The sequence below is a fragment of the Salvelinus alpinus genome, chromosome 23 (genome assembly GCF_045679555.1).
Source record: "Salvelinus alpinus chromosome 23, SLU_Salpinus.1, whole genome shotgun sequence".
NCBI classification, from domain to species: Eukaryota; Metazoa; Chordata; class Actinopteri; order Salmoniformes; family Salmonidae; genus Salvelinus; species Salvelinus alpinus.
In genome coordinates, this window is record NC_092108.1 from 34044735 (window position 1) to 34062456 (window position 17722).

At 43.8% G+C, this 17722-nt stretch overlaps 1 protein-coding gene across 22 annotated transcripts in view; it reads right to left on the reverse strand.

Moving 5' to 3' along the window:
* LOC139551291 (disco-interacting protein 2 homolog C) overlaps window positions 1-17722 on the reverse strand; it is a 244420-nt gene that overhangs the window by 71048 nt on the left and 155650 nt on the right. For 11 of the 22 annotated variants that reach the window (XM_071362766.1, XM_071362778.1, XM_071362757.1 and 8 more), the window contains 4 exons: window positions 12845-12955; window positions 10649-10801; window positions 4405-4620; window positions 2886-3059 (listed from right to left, as the gene is read on the reverse strand). In XM_071362766.1, the coding sequence (XP_071218867.1) occupies window positions 2886-3059; window positions 4405-4620; window positions 10649-10801; window positions 12845-12955 (654 nt within the window). The remainder of the gene's footprint in view (window positions 1-2885; window positions 3060-4404; window positions 4621-10648; window positions 10802-12844; window positions 12956-17722) is intronic. The other 11 variants (XM_071362763.1, XM_071362779.1, XM_071362776.1 and 8 more) reach the window with 4 other exon arrangements.

A 17722-nucleotide genomic window follows, 5' to 3' on the forward strand; every position in this document is an offset into this window, starting at 1 on the left:
CAAGTGCGCTATTTTTCAGACGCTGCCCTACCGGAGTTACACAATAATAGCGTCACTGCTATTAGTTTCACGACATACATACTATGGAACGCCGTTTGGGTCTTTGCGTGTCAAAAAAGATACAGTAGCACTGTCAAAGCTGTACAAAAAAGTCTGCAAACAAGCAAACACCGGCCACGAACGATGTGTTTACAATACCGCGTTGGTAATAAAGCATCATTTGTTCGACCGCAACTTCTGGGGTAGCTAGCTTTAGCTTGGTACCTAGCTAGCACCAATACAACCAGCCTGAAAACACTGACCAGTAGAAACTGCAGTCACTTTCACTATTCTTAGCAATGATTTAGGAATCCTTGTGAGTAAATATTAGCTTGGTTTCCACTTATTGTTCGCCTATTGAAATTGAACTTCAGTTCATGAAAATAAATAGCTAGTCAGCAACTTAACCCTGTTACACAAAGCTAACACTATAAGCAGCCAGCTAGCTTCATCTGGCTAGTAAGGCTCGACCGCACCGGGTTGTGAAGCTAGCCACAATAAGGATGAGGCACAATAGTGGAATTTGCGGTTTGCCTTCAAAAGTATGTAATTGACAGTAATGCAAATTAATACAAATAGCAGAATTATGCCATACTTTTATTTTGAAGGCTAACCGCAAAGTCCACTATTGTGGCTAATCCTTATTGTGGCTAGCTTCACATAGATGGGTCCGACCACCATTAAATCAAATAATAACTGACTTATAAATTAGGGTTATTTTAGATGACACCTAGCTATGTAGTTAGCTAGCTAACTATAGTTACTGAAACAGATGTGTTATTTGACGTTTATCTTTGACACGCAAAGACCCAAACGGTGTTCCATAGAAATCCTGGTTGAGAATGAAACGACTGAACAAATGAACAACGAAACAGCACAGCAAGTAAGTGAAATAAATCGGTTTTGATTATGTTTTACTGGTAATGAGGACATACGTAAATGCCAACAAAATAACTTTTTGGTCAGTGTGGTGTGTGTGTGTAATCTTTAACTAGGCAAGTCAGTTTAGAACAAATTCTTATTTACAATGACGGCACGTACGATGCTGGGCCAATTGTGCGTCGCCCTATGGGATACCCAATCACGGCCGGATGTGATACAGCCTGGATTCGAGATGCAGTGCCTTAGACCACTGCGTCCATGTGTGCGTGTTAACTATTTAACTGTACTAGAATGCTTAAAAGGCCGCCTAAATTGTAAATATCGGTATCGGGTTTTTTGGAAAGGAAAATATCGGATATTGGCCAAAAACGTCATAGCGGTGCATCACTAATACATAGCCATGTCGTTTTCCACTCCCCGTACATAGCCAAGTTATTTTCTACTCCCTAATATATATATTTTGTATATCATTTGTTCATATATATATATAGCCATGTCGTTTTCTACTCCCTATATATAGCCATGTTGTTTTTACTCATTATTCAGTGTCACTATTTGTATTTTATACCTCATCTTTAACTCTGCATTGTTGGAAAAGTAAGTAAGCATTTCACTGTTTGTCTACACCTGTTGTCTATGAAGCATGTGACGAATACATTTCATTTGACGAATCTCTCCTTTACAGCACAACACCTAGAGGAATACTAATGAGATATAGGGAATACACCTCGGCAGGGGTAGAGGTACACAATGTACTGCAATGGAATCCCTATGGGCGTCACATAGGCCGCGTTGCCATACTGTATCTAGCAACGTATGGATAAATGCGTCATGCAATGTACTGTAATTGTCCCGGAACGCAAGCATAAACTGCAAACCATAGACTGCAAAACTTGATTCCATTAGCAATGGGAACCTTTCCAGAAATGTGTTAATGGTTTCTGTGGTGTTCTCAGATGTTAACTAATAGTTGATTAGAGTGTGGACCAAGCCTTTGTTTTCAGAACATCCATCTACTTCCACCTGGGGATTATTTTCTTTTGTCGTTGGATATAAACAACTCATTTCAATAATTCACTCTCCCTGCAGAATAGTGACTGATGGGATAACAGATGGGTTCAGTCAAAGCATTCTTCAATGCTGGTTCAGTGGGTTCTTCAAGCATCCAGCAGAGTTTTGGCACCAAAAAGTTAATAGCACAGGGCATTTTAAACAGACTACTTAAAACAATGTGGCACCTGCCTAAAGTTCAGATTTAAAGTGTACACTGCCAACATGAATGTCTGTGTCCATGTGGAAGATTGGGAGGGCAGAGAAGTGTCTAAAAGCAGACAGAATACATTTTGCAGCAAGCACCACCTCCACATAACTGGAGCAACCATCCATCTGCTTTGTATCAAAGATGAAAAGCATTCTTGAACACTCTTATCTTGGCAAGCAAACAAATACATGTATTTCTCAACATTAAAACTAATATTTCACAGCCATGAAAGCAAAAAATATATATATTTTTTGGTTGCATCCAAATAGCACCCTATTCCCTACATATGCACTACTTCGACCAGAACCCTGTCAGCCCTGGTCACAAGTAGTACACTATATAGGAAGTAGGGTGCCATTTTTGTCAAATACACTGCTTTCCAGACCTTACCGTTTCCCCTGTAATATTATTGTTGATTTTCCTTCAGAATCTTGGCTCTCATTCACAAGCATGAAAGCATAAACACACTGCTTCATGCGATCACAGCACTCATTAGCCAAAGCTAACCATGGGTTAGCATCACTTCTATCTCCCATCTTTTCACACAACTGTAGTAAGAGCAAGGCACACCACTTCGTTAATGAACGCCACACTTGATCATCACAAAGCAAATGGGGGCTGAGTCAGAGCAGGGCAGGGAGGCGAAGGCAGGGGGGCGCTGACTGCACCACCGCACGGTGGTCTGGGATAGTGGGATACTGACCCTGCTTCTCCAGAGGGGGCTGTTGCCAGACGAGCTCTGATCCACCTGATCCAAACTCACAAGACCGGCGCACCACAGGACCTGGACCTGTGTTCCCATTCTCTACTGTGACTGGGGCCGGAGGACCCAGGACCTTCCTAGTTTTCCTCTTCAGAGAGAGGTGAGCAATGGGCCCTGCATGTGAGGGGAAAACCAGAACCTTAAATCCAGACTACGGCAACCACACAGAGCCAAACCAAGGCACTACTGTACCCAGATGGAGGAAGGCCTCTCTGCAGTGTCTCTCAGCAAAAGAGGCATCAGCGATATGGAGAGATGGAAAATACGGTCTTCGTCCCAAATGGTCCCCTATTCCATTTATAGTGCACTACTTTTGACCAGGGCCCATACAGGGAATAAGGTGCCATTTGGGACAGACCCATGGATAACGGTCGCGGTAAGGGGCATGGAGAAAAGCAACTTATCTACACGGGCAGGCAGAACCACACTAATGGGAGGGGAGGGAGGAGGGAGGGCGGGAGAGGGGGATGAAGGGAAGATGGAAAATGCTTTTCCTTCAGCCTTTTAAAAAGCCAGCACACATACACTGGGGAGCTGGTTTGTTTTGGCCTCAAAACAGGAGCGAAGAGGAAAACAGAGTCGTAACCGTCACACACAGGAAAGGATATCCTCCTCTTCAATAACACACCTAGCAGAGAGAGAGCAGGACTAGAATACACTACAGCCAGTCAAGTCTGACACACACCCACACCATGCTGTGACAACAAAACAGCTATGTGTGTAAGCTGATTGTCATGGAAACGCCTCTGAACACCAAGGACTGGTGAGAAAGTTACTCATGTGCTTGTTGGTATGAATGGACCTACAACAAGCTCTGGTCAACAGATATGCCTCTCTAAAGTGTCTTCAGGGAGCTCCCACAGTTTGACATTTGTAGATCATAATAGGGCCAAATAGCTATGATGGTCTGTCTCCTAGTCCTAACTGTCTACTAGCGCTGTCCACCTGGCAGGGGGCTGACTGTCTGTGCTGTCTCTGGTGGCATTTAAACTGTGTCAGCAGCATGAAAACAGACTAGCCACTGGAACAGTCTACACAGACAACAGTGGTACTTCATGGTGATAGCCCTCCAATCTTATTTTTTTATATAGTTTATCTACATAGGGAGTAAATAGGCTACAACAATTATTTTTCACTATTGTTAGTTGTGTATGTATTATGCACTGCCCCCTAGGGGGTTAACTAAGTCTAGAAGGTCATCTTTGTCAGGGGAATGAGGGTAGCATGCAATTAATAGAAAGTAACACTGGAAGCACAGGCTAGTGTTGTGGCTGCATGCCTTAGGGGTTGGAACAGGATGGGTGAGGGGTGATATCAACAGCACACACATCCCCCCCCCCACCTCCCACACACCCTGGGGGTATCGAGTTAGAAAGCCAACAAGAGAGGTAGGCAAGACAACACACAGAGGTAGATAGATGTAAGTAGGTGTGTAGGTTATAGTTGAAGGGTGGTTTACCTGACTTACCGAGGTGCGTCTGGCCCATGACGTCTGCTAGCCGGCTGGCTGCCCCGCTCCCTCCACTCTGAGTGGAAGAGGAGGAGGTGGTGGAGGAGGTGGTGGAGCCGTGGATGGCTCGGCTGATCCAGTTCTCCATGTTGATGCTGCTCTGGCTGGAGGTTGGTGTGCCTTCACCCTGCATGGAGCCCTCGCCCTCCGAGCCCGACGACGTGTCTGGAGAGAGGGGGGAGAAGAGCCGAGAGGGAGAGGGGAATTAGAGAGAGAGGGGGTCTACGACGGCAGGTAGAAACACATGAACATACGTACATATGCACACACACACACACCTGCATGTCATTGTCAATGTCAGGCATTTGCACAACAAACAGAGAAACTCGGGCTACGCCATAAGGAGATGTCCTTTCCCCCATAGCATAACCCCTCCACTAGCATCAGCTTCCAGGCCTCTCGCACGTTTTTCTCCAGAGCCTGGGGAAGTAGGTATGAGTGGAACTGCGATGATGGGCTGTGAGTAGAAGCGATTTAAAAAAAATAACCACATCCATCCCTCTTCAGAATTATTCAGAGTAAGCTAGTTAACGGTGCTAGCATTTTTGTGTATATATATATATATAATGACACTACCCCATGTGGGCACCATTGTAAATGATTGGCTTTCGGTTTTGAATCTCCGCCTCCGTTTGAATGTGCCTATTCCAATTGTTGGGAGGGGCAAATAGCTTGGATACCCTCCATCTTCTTTTAGCCTCCTCCTGACAAGAACTTCCACAGGCTTTCATACCGAAGGTGAGGCGAAAGCCTGGTAGAGGCTATACCCTGCTCCCTACCTGTAGGCTACAGGTGCACTCCACAGAAAGCATGCAAATCAGAGTTGACAGAAACCTGATCATGACAGTGAGGGGAGAATGGCTTCCTTCCACTGTATCAGACTCAGTCAGGAGGAGCCCTCACAGCCCTGCACCTCACATCATTAGGCTGACTCACTTTCATGCACCCAAATCCACTGCAACACAGACCGTCTCAGCCCAAACACTGTCACTCCTACTGAGCTAATATCACTACTCTCCACTCTGGGATGTTTTTAAACCCTAGCCAGTCAGTGGCTGAGTCTGGGGATGAGGGAGTGGGTTTCTTTGTGTGCTTTATTTTGCATGCATTTTGCATACTGCGACAGGACAGGGCTGTCTGCCGGGGGCCAGCGGAGGGTGTCTGTCTGAGGGATGAGAGGAACAAACAGAGGGAGAGAGGCTGGATCATGACGAGCCATTTAAGAACCAGGTGCACTGCAGTGACCTACTGAGAGAGATCAACAACAGGATGGGCCTGGCTCTCTCTCGGTGTGTGTGTGTGTGTGTGTGTGTGTGTGTACAGTCCTCCAATTACACTTCAGCCTAGCACCTTATCTACTTAAGTTAGCCAACAATACAGCAGCCTCGAACCGGTTGACCTTTTCTAGTAAATGTCAAATCTGCATGGGCAAAATGTTGAATATAAAAATGCAACGTGATAAATTCTGGGAAAATAGAAATCAGCAAAAAAGATAACATAAAAAGCCTACATTAACTTAATAGGTTTTATGAGTGCACATAAAATATAATATATATATTTCTGGCCAATAAGATGTCTGAGATTTTTTTGTTTGTTATCTAGTCTAGTCCTCAGTATGTCTGAGCCTCTCTCTGACACTGAGGGGCTGGCACACTGTCTTTGCCAGTGACAGCAGTGGGAGAGACGGTAACCTTTGCTGGGCTAAGGGAGGTCTCCTCCAGCCTGCAGTGAATACCGGCTCCAACACCCTTCAGGTCACTAGGGTTCCATCCGCTCTCCTTCTGCCTAGCCTGCCTGCACAAACACAGGAGAGAGAGCAGATTAACAACACAGCCCAGCCCCGCCATTGGCCGAGAAACAGCCTGACATTTGATTGGCCAGAAGTGTCGTACAGCACTCTTTAATTGGCTGGCTGGTGGTGTTGTCAGGGCAGTGTCAGTGACAGCTGTCAGTCCGTTCACACCTGGGCTCTCCTGCGTTGTTGACACTGGGACAGATAAGAGAGCAGCCTTGTGGCGTGGCACAATGGTCCACTGACAGCCCTATCTGAGAGCTGCTCTTAAAAAGGAACTGCTGCAACTGGCCCTCCAGGTCTCAGCTCTTAGTGATGCTTTGTTGTTCCTCATTGGTGAAATTCAAATCCTCCTTCAAGTGTATTGTTTTACAGTGGACCAATATGGCATGTGGATAATATGTGGAGAACTAACCTATCTGCTACAGTTGTTGATAGTGCCACCATTTCTGGATGCTAGCTCCAGTTTACACTGTTTTAGTCTGGGCCTCTACAGTCTCTGTGAGTGACAGTCTCAGGTAGAGCAGTGCTAGATTGCAAGGCAGGAAAGCTTTTTAGAGGCTGTGTGCATATGGCCAGCACCACTTGACGGCAAAAATACACTGCAGCCAGGCAACCACCTAATCATATTACACACACATCCAGATGTGAGCACACACACAGGAAGTCTCTGATGAGCCCCTGAAGACTAGCCCTCTAGGGATCCTCAATACATGTAATGATTCTAAGAAGCCAGACATCAGAGGACCTCAGTATAAGGACATGGGCGGGTGTGTGTGTACGTGCATGCGTGCGTGCGTGCATATATCTGATATGGCATCCTATTTGGGAAAACCAATTAATGTAGCTGGATTAGTGACCATTCCAATCCTAATCCTAATCTAGTATTGGACGTCAGTATTTGATTGAGATGACAGACAAAATCTTAAACTCTTTGTAGCCGGTCCTGTGCTAATTTCATGTTAATTAAATTGATTAGGCTTTGACTGCTGAGATAAGGTGGTGGTGTGGTACCACACACACACACAGTGGGAATAGAGGCAGTTGCTTTTCTTTTTGTTTGTCCCTCAGTAACAGTCACAGCTGATAACATTGTAATGTGCTGTATGCACTGCCACTCATCATTATCAGCATGTTACACACAGAAACGTGTGTGCATTTCCTGATCTCCACAACACACAGGAGATGGCGCTCTGAGACAGACACAGGGTACCCAAATGGTACCCTATGTAGCGCACTATACAGGGAATAGAGACCCATCTTGGGACAAAGCCATGTACAAAAAAATAAAAACGTCATACTAATCACGATACTAATTAATTAGAAAGACAGACTAGAAGACAAGGAGTCCATATTCTAATTGTCATTGGCAGGCTGTGCTCCAGTGGAATAAGGCTGCTTGCCTTGCCTGATACGATGTGAGTGAGTTGCTCTGGTGTCCCTGAACGCCCCCAGCCTCGCAGGCAGTCAGGCACCAACACTCCGTGAGTGGCTCTGGTGTCCGTGAACGCCCCCAGCCTCGCAGGCAATCAGGCACCAACACTCCGTGAGTGGCTCTGGTGTCCCTGAACGCCCCCAGCCTCGCATGCAGTCAGGCACCAACACTCCGTGAGTGGCTCTGGTGTCCCTGAACGCCCCCAGCCTCGCAGGCAATCAGGCACCAACACTCCGTGAGTGCTGTGTCACTGTTCCTTCTCTCAAGGGGCTGTTCGCTCTGCCTTATAAGAACTCTGCCTGCCTGCCTGCTCATTCGGAATCATCTGAAAATGTGCCTGTCGTGATTTCCTGCATGTTTTGTGTGGTGCGTGTTCAGTAAATGAATCCCTGTAGACGCCTCGGTCCCAGCCTTCAGCCTTAATGCAAATGCGATAATGGCTACTTAACACCGCTCTCTACCCCTCTCTTATAAAGATACTCTCCACTCCATAAACCCTTGCCTGGATGGGGGCATGCCATGCTACATTCTAGCTGTTACATTCTTACAGCTCTACAGTGCAGTAAATGACAAGTGATGATGTCTACACGTTGTTGTTGTTGATGTTGCACAGACAGCACAGATGTTGGTTAGTGGGATATGGCAAAGGGAGAAATGAGCTATACCTTTCAGCTAGTTAGTATTAACCATATTACTCATTCTATAAGCTGAGCATAATAGTGATAGTGCACTACTTTAGTCCTATGGGCTCTGGTCAAAAGTAGTGCACTATATAGAGAATAGGGTGCCATTTGAGATGCAAACCTAAGCCTGTGGTTCAGCTCTCTTATGTTAGCCAAGGGTCTGAGAGAGGTGACTGAAATCAAAATGGCAGCTCGTCAGTCAGCTGTTTTTAGCTAGCATGAGTAACAGTTTGAGTGACTTAACCACTCCCATGGTCATCGATGACACCATGTCAATATTGACTTCTTTCTGCCCCAGTCATCTGCTCCATTGACAGACTGGGGAAGTTATCTATAACGGTCTGGAGTGCCTTCAACTCCAGTGGTAAGATACTAGGAGACTGAAGATTTAAACTGCTGTGTTGAAGCCCCATTGTACTGTGTCTAATGGATACTACTAAAAACAATGTATATTTCACACCATCAAGAGACAACACAATCATACTTTAACGTCAATCACTCCTTTCAAATTGACTCATTCCGTTGTAATTACATCCAATCAAGAAATCATGTAGATGAAGAAAAAAAAATGTACACTGTGGAAAGGAGCTTCTGATGATATCAACAACATCAATTTGTGATAAATAGATGCTTTGCCAACCCAGGCTGATTGAATTGACAGGCAGACATGACATGTGGAGACGTGGGGGGGGGGGGGGGGGGCTGGTGGCATATGAGCCATATATTAAATACATTTCATGAGCCCTACAGTACATTAAAAATAAATGTTATGAGCCCAATCCCAAAAAAGCCCAAATGATTGTGCCATTACCCAATACATATAAGATATAGGTTACTGCACATTACGCACGACAGAAAAACAAAAGCCCATAGATGTAGCTAGCTATATGCTCTCTTGGGTAAATAAATGAAACTAGCTCCGGTAGGCTAATCTTGTTGAATGTATTATACTGCACACTTCTGTATTATGATAAAGCAGAAGAGAACATGTGATTCTCGTGCAGCACACGCAGCTTACAAAGTTACAAGTATAGGCTCGCGAATTTGATTTTAATATTGAAATATAATAGGGCCTATTTGTATAATTAATTGTCTGACACATATATACACCTTTCATAATATTTCCCCTAATGTTATTAGCCTACCTATTGTTGCTTCATTCCTTCCTCGCTTTCAACAGTTAAATGAAATGTTTAGTTGTCCTCGTCTTCATCATTCTCCTGACACAAAAGGCTTTCACTTCTCTACACAAAGATTGAATGGTTACGGGTCTGAATAAATAGCTTACCGCCGTCGTGTGTTCGCTCGTCTTTCAAAACTACAGTTCTATTGGCTGCTGTATTTAACATTCAGTAAAAATAGCTTGTGTACCTCTTCAAATAGTCCATTGGTATAAGAAATGCTACAGAAACCATGTCCAGCAAGCTATTCTAGTACAGCTTTTCCTGCATGGGACTCCAAGAGCTAACGAGTGTTATTTAAGTAGAGGCCAGCGGAGTACAGGTGCGTGCGTATTGCGTAAGAGTCAGAGGCTATAAGTTAGAAGCTTATTATGCATAACCCATCATTAATTAGCTAAATATAAGGCTAATACTGCATTGAATTCATTACCTGAAAGAGGTAGGCTAGGACGTCTATGTATATATGGCTTTACCCAGTATCATTCTAGAACAGGATGATCTATTTTGGATAGAATTTAAATGGAGTTGACGGAGAGAGAGAGAAAGACAGAGTGCTCGCGCGTGCACTGATTTAAAGCAAAGATATTCCAGTGATAGGCTGTTTTAAAGTTCTGCAGCTGCAATAAAACATTAATTAATAATAAATAAAAACAAGGTGACCCCTGAAAGCCAGGTGGAGATGTGTATAGACGCACATTCGGTCTTTATATAACTATATCAGAGGCTATGCTGCAGCAAATGTAGGCCTACCTGTCGCAAGACAAAAAGTTACCATGATGAGATGATAGGGCTACATGCATTGTGAACTGTGGTCCATACTGAGATGGGCCGTCTGTCCCCACCCTGAGCGTTGATTCATCATGCAGAGGCCGTAGAGAAGCCAGATTTAGACATCACATATATTTTAACAGTTCCATTTCACACCATGCTGTTCATATCATTTACAGGTTTCACAGTTATTTATCCTGGGAAAAGGGAGTTGTTTTTGGCGGTAAATCCCGGTAACCGGGTTCCCGCCAATCAACCCTAAACCCATATTCAAGCGTGCGCGCACACACACACACACACACAGTGAGGTAGTCCCAGGCAGCTATGACATTACCTTGGAGTCCTATATGTTCCTCACCTGGGGGAGTGTAGGCATCCATGGAGGACTGCACGACCAGGGAGCGGCGCTTGGAGGGCATGGGTACTGCCATTTTACCACGCTCCTTCTGTTTGGCCAGAGCCGCCTGCACAGCCTCTGTGTGGACATCTGCAACACACAGCAGGACAGACATGTTGGAAGACCTGGTGTCACGAACTCAGATTATCTTGATTCTGGGAACAGTTAAGTGAAATGTAACTTCAATTTGTAACTAATTCAGTGAAAAGTGTAATAGTGTAATTTTACTAAACACTATGAACCAGTTTCCCAGACAGATTAAACCTAGTCTTGCACTAATTAACACTTTCAATAGACAATCTCTATTGAACATGCCTTTTAAACATGCCCACTAGACCGGGAAACCGTTGTGTGTTCGGGAAACCGGCCCAAAAGAATCTAACATATAATCTAAGAACAATTCCATGCCTGAAGCCATTTTTTAAAAAGCATGGAAGATTGGGCTGTACCATCACTTTGAACATTGATGAAAAATGACTTCTGAAGATCCACAGTGTATGTACAGTAAGAAGCTAAATTGTTCACTGCTGCTCCTCTCAAAGTGATAGTCTTTCTTATACACTGGGGACTCCACCTCTGTTGGCTGCTCACAAAAAGCAAGACATGTCACACTAAGTTAATTCATCTTACCAAAGAAAGCTTGGTTCTAGTGAGGTAAAACAATTGCCAGTAACCTACACCTTTTGTCATGATGCTTTAGTGGACCTGTTTAGTAAATGGCCATTGAGAACAGACTACATATCCCAAATGGCACCCTATTCCCTTTATAGTGCACTACTTTTGGTCAAAAATAGTGCACTATTTAGTAAGGGTGCCATTTGAGATGCAACCCATTTGAGATGCAGTCCCTATTCCCTTTATAGTGCACTACTTTGATCCCATAGGGCTCTGGTCAAAAGTCAAAACGAGTGCACTATATAGGTAATATGGTACCATTTGGGATGCATGCTAAGCCTTGTTGGTTGTCAGGTATTCTTTAATTCAACATGGATCCTGTTTTTATAGGGCTGTATTTTAGGGACCTCTGTGTCCATTGGCTGCTCCCTCTATGGCTGGGTCTGAATAATGTCCTCAGACTACTGGGGCTTAATGTGAGATCATTGTGTTCAGCAAGATAATGGGCTATTAAAGATTTTAAAAATTAAGAGCATCAATAGCTGTGTGTAAGGCTAAGCACTGGTAAAACAAAACCCATGATTCAACCCAACCCCATGGTCCAGTTTTTATACACTATAGTACTGGCATGTTACAATGGATATTGTGTCACACCAGTAAATCAAATGCAGGTTTTCTATCGGTGCTTGGCAGTTGTTGTTACTACAGACTGTAGTCGTGGTTGCCAACTGCACCACAGTTAGGACTGTTGCAAAGCAGGTTCTGTGTGTGTTTCACATGGCACCCTATTCTCTACATAATGGGTAGCAGAGCTCTGGTCAAAAGTAGCGCACTATATAGGGATTAGGGTGACATTTGAGACAGAATCAATGTGTTTCTAAAATGAGGCTGGAGCGCAGTGCCAGAATCTGTGGCTGGTATGTTGAAGCAGTCATTTGTATGAGAAAAAAAAGAGCAAGAGAGAGGGGGGGTGACTACTAATGAAGCAAGCTGTTGAGCTGGTAATAGCATAAGTGGTTCATTGGTCTAAAATAAATAAGAGTGATAAACATTAACGGGTAAAAAAAATTGCATTAAGAGTGAGATTTTCTTAACTGCATTGTTGATTAGGGGCTTGTAAGTAAGCATTTCACTGTAAGGTCTACACCTGTTGTATTCGGCGCATGTGACAAATAAAATTAGACTTGATAAAAACAAAGCGTTTGGTAATCAGAGTTAATTCTGTTACCACAAACCTAGACATTTTATTTAGTGGTAAAAATATAGAGCTCCATTATTGCTCCAATACTATCCTATAGTAACTGGCAATAACTACAAACTATATAACAGGATTTTGAGGTTTGTGCTACTGTTTGGGTTGAGGGAAAGAAATTGCCACTACCTCGCTTTCCAACCAAGATGCCAACTGAAGTAAAAAGGAAATTCAGCAACTCTTGGCAGTAAGAGGGAGTTGATAACAATAAATGAGCATTTGTGTTTGGAGTTTTTGTGTGACGTTGAAAGGTGTCGTTGTCCTACCTGATCTGTAGCGTTCGTCCCGGGAGCCAGAGGAGCGGCGGCGGTGGTAGCGAGAGGAGGAGCCAGGGGTGACGGGGGTTCTCCTCTCGTGGGGCACAGAGGGGTCCATCCCTGGGGGGGGGGGGGGGAGAAGGCAAGGACCGAGTTACCTACAGCACAGCCTGGCCAGACCACAATCACCACAGCAACTGGTACTAGAGTACAGAGGCCTTCCCTATGGGTGGAACAGACAGAACACTGCAGACTCTAGTATTCCGTTTTATTTATTTAACCTTTAATTAGGCAAGTCAGTTAAGAACAAATTCTTATTTACAATGACGGCCTACCCCGGACGACACTGGGCCAATTGCGCACCGCCCTATGGGACTCCCAATCACGGCCGGATGTGATAGACTGGAATCAAACCAGGGTGTCTGTAGTAATGCCTCAAGCACTGAGATGCAGTGCCTTAGACAGCTGTGCCACTCGGGAGCCCCGAGTTTTTACACATGTTTTTGGATGTGTAGAAGTTGCTCCTGCCAAAACCACCACCTGGATCTAAACACACTGCTGTGTACAAGGTTCTCGCTTCTTCGCACAGCAGATACTAGCCTATTATAGATGATATGAGCATAGAGTGGTGTACTGTGTAGTATAAGGATGAAATTAATAGATAATGAAAAATAGAGGGAAATGAATGCATTATACAGTCTGCATCTACATTGTTAAACTCAGTGTCAGTATTATTTGCTCGGGCGAGCACAAATTGAATTCACCACTAAGACATCCATGGACATTATTGGATATTATTCCAGTCTGTCTGGCAAGGTACTGTTACACTCCTTTTAAACAGAGAGTCCCCTCAATTAACTCTGTTTCCTATTAAATCCATCAGGTGACTTGGTCACTCAGCCTCTCATTTTGCATCCCAAATGGAATCCTATTCCCTACATAGGCTCTGGTCAAAAGTAGTGCACTATATAGGGATGCAACCAGCCTCTCATTGTCAATTGCAGCACAGTGGCAATCAGCCCCTGAACCTCAGCAAGGTCGCTCTCTGGATGAGATGATTTTCAGGGTAAATCCTATGACATGGACACACAGAAACACAGCACACACACAACAGTTACAATAACCCTCAAACAAGTGTTTGCTAGTATTCTACTGTTGCAGACAGTCTGCTAGCTAGAAAACACAAAGCTAGTGATCTACTACTGACTCTACGATGGCTTTAGACTAAATCTCTGTAGTCTTCATTACAGCCCAACCCTAGAAGGTAAATCGCATGTTCACAACAAAGAAATAATCACTTCAGTCCTCAACACCAAAGCTCGAGGCAGGAGCTTGAGCAATGCAACCGTTTGTAATACTCTAGGCAAGTGCCCTAAAAAGTGGATTACTTTCTGCTCTGCTATAATGACCCTTGGTTTACCACTGAGACGTATGATAAATCGATGATCCCATTCCCCCTTTCTACTGCAGATTGACAAGCACAGAGAACACTCATCCACATACACACACAATTTAAAGGAAATCAATCTCAGTCTTATCTGTTCCTGTCCACCTTTCACAGGGAAATATGCTACATTCAATAAGAGGCGCGATGGAGGAGTCTGTGACCTCAATAGTAACAAAATACATAGATTGTTAAAGACTTCTGAAGGTATTTTAAGCTCCAAAATTGTAGCATGAAGAATTTGTCAAAGCCAGTGTGAAATGTAACTGCCCCCCCCCCCCCCTTAGGGGAGTCATCTATAATAGGGTTTGAATTAGAGCTACCTGTAGTACACAGAGATGGTACACAGAGATACTGGTGAAGACCAAGCTTTTTCAACCTGCACTATATAGATGTCAATGGTTTAGATGGAGTAGTCTTGCACTGCCAGGCATCACTTCGTAACCTGGAATGGCTTGAGTCCAGGCTCGATAGAGAAAGTTTGTTGCTGGTGTTCTAAATGGCAATACACACGCATGAACAGGGTCGTTCTACCAATTCACTTAGTGGAAAAAAAACATTATTTCACCTAGTCCATGAAGTGCACATGTTCAACTAAATAAAAATATGTTTTCCCATAAATAAAAATACTTTAGTAAGTAGGAATACACGATATCGGTGAATGAATCGGCCGATAATAGATAAAAATGCCAACATGGGTATCAGCCCGATGTCTAGTTTAACGCCGATGTGCAAAACCGATGTCAAAGCTGATGCATACCTATATAACGTAGGTACATAACGCCACGTAAAATGTGGCGCTACACATGCAACACAGCATTCCTAACCTAGCCCACAACGTCTGCTCTGTGGATCGAGCAGTCAACAAGTCGAGCAGTGTTTTGAAAGACTAAGAAAATTTCAGCAGACAACTCAAAAGGCAAAATCCATTAATGCCAAGATAATGGAATTCATTGGCCTTGACAATCAACCGTTCTCTGTCATGGGTGATGTTTGCTTTCGCTGACTGGTCGAGCACCGGTACACACTACCAAGTGTGCTATTTTTCAGATGTTGCCCTACTGGAGTTACAGTAATAGCGTCACTACTATTAGCTTCACGACATACTATGGAACGCCGTTTGGGTCTTTGCGTATCAAAAAAGATACTTCAAATAACACTATTTGACGCGTTAAATAAGCTTTTAATTTGACGTCAAATAACACAGTTCAATTATTGAATGTTGTGGGTTCAGAATTTGCATGCGCAAGCCAAGCGCCACCACTACTATCCGTAGCACTGCCAAAGCTGTACAAAAGTCTGCAAACACCAGCCACAAACCAATAGCTAGCTTTAGCTTGGGACCTAGCTAGCACCAATACAACCAGCCTGAAAACAATGACCAGTAGATCTATGATCTATTCAATTATGGCATAATTCTATTTGTGTTCATTTGCATCACTGTCAATTACATACTTTTATTTTAAAGGCTAACCACAAAGTCCACTATTGTGGCTAGCTTCACATAGATGGGTCCGACCACCATTAATCAAATAAGAACTGTCTTATAAATTAGGGTTATTTTAGATGACACCTAGCTATAGTTAGCTAGCTAGGATAGCTACTGAAACATATGTATTTTTGCTATGTTTTTGGGGAAGAACATTGTTTGCATCTATGAGCTAGCTTTTCTTTTTTATGACCAGCACTGTAGGTGCGCGAGACAACTTTACCAGCATCATAGCATACGTATCGATGAATCGTTGTGACAAATACGAGTGATAGTGTAATCAATGTGTAATAACTACGTTAATTCTTATTTACAATGACGCCTACACCGGCCAAACCCGGACGACGCTGGGCCAATTGTGCGCCGCCCTATGGGACTCCCAATCACGGCCGGATGTGATACAGCCTGGATTTGAACCAGGGACTGTAGTGACGCCTCTTGCACGGAGATGCAGTGCCTTAGACCGCTGCGTCCATGTGTGTTGTTAACTAACTGTACTAGAATGATAAAAGGCTGCTAAAATTGTAAATAACGAATATCAGGATATAACGGGGGAAAAAAATCGGATATCAGTATCGGCCAAAAATGTCATATCGGTGCATCACTAATAGTAAGTGCATAGTAGCCCTTTACACTTGTACCCATATACAGGTTGAAAATGGCATATTTGGACACTGATAAGCACCTAAATTGGAACGCAAGTGGCTGTTCAGTAACATGCTATACATGTCAGAGCTCAGGGCTTTCGCTTCACAGCTTTGTATGGATTTTGACCCATTCTGAACTTGATCACCTTGATCAACTTGAATGAGGGAAATACTGTAAAAGGTGAGACATTGAGGATTATAATAAATACCGCTTTGATGTCATACAAGCAAGCCAAACACCCGTGGGTCCAAACGTGCACTTCACATCATAAAACTCATGTCATATATCGTGTCAACGTTTATCATTACTATGTGTGATATACAGTTACAAGATAACATGGCGTTATACCCTGGGTTGCTTATACGCTAGATCCTTAACGGCACAACTAGGAAAACTGCAAAAAGCACCTTATACACTGCATGACCAAAAGTATGTGGACACGTGCATGTCAAATTTCATTCCAAAATCAAATCAAGTTTTATTTGTCACATACACATGGTTAGCAGATGTTAATGCGAGTGTAGCGAAATGCTTGTGCTTCTAGTTCCGACAATGCAGTAATAACCAACGAGTAATCTAACAATTCCACAACTACTACCTTATACACACAAGTGTAAAGGGATAAAGAATATGTACATAAAGATATATGAATGAGTGATGGTACAGAACGGCATAGGCAAGATGCAGTAGATGGTATAGAGTACGGTATATACATATGAGATGAGTACTGTAGGGTATGTAAACATAAAGTGGCATAGTTTAAAGTGGCTAGTGGTACATGTATTACATAAAGATGGCAAGATGCAGTAGATGATATAGAGTACAGTATATACATATGAGATGAGTAATGTAGGGTATGTAAACATTATATTAAGTGGCGTTGTTTAAAGTGGCTAGTGATACATTTTTACATAAATCTCCATCAATTCCCATTATTAAAGTGGCTGGAGTTGAGTCAGTATGTTGGCAGCGGCCACTAAATGTTAGTGGTGGCTGTTTAACAGTCTGATGGCCTTGAGATAGAAGCTGTTTTTCAGTCTCTCGGTCCCAGCTTTGATGTGCCTGTACTGACCTCGCCTTCTGGATGATAGCGGGGTGAACAGGCAGTGGCTCGGGTAGTTGTTGTCCTTGATGATCTTTATGGCCTTCCTGTGACATCGGGTGGTGTAGGTGTCCTGGAGGGCAGGTAGTTTGCCCCCGGTGATGCGTTGTGCAGACCTCACTACCCTCTGGAGAGCCTTACGGTTGTGGGCGGAGCAGTTGCCGTACCAGGCGGTGATACAGCCCGACAGGATGCTCTCGATTG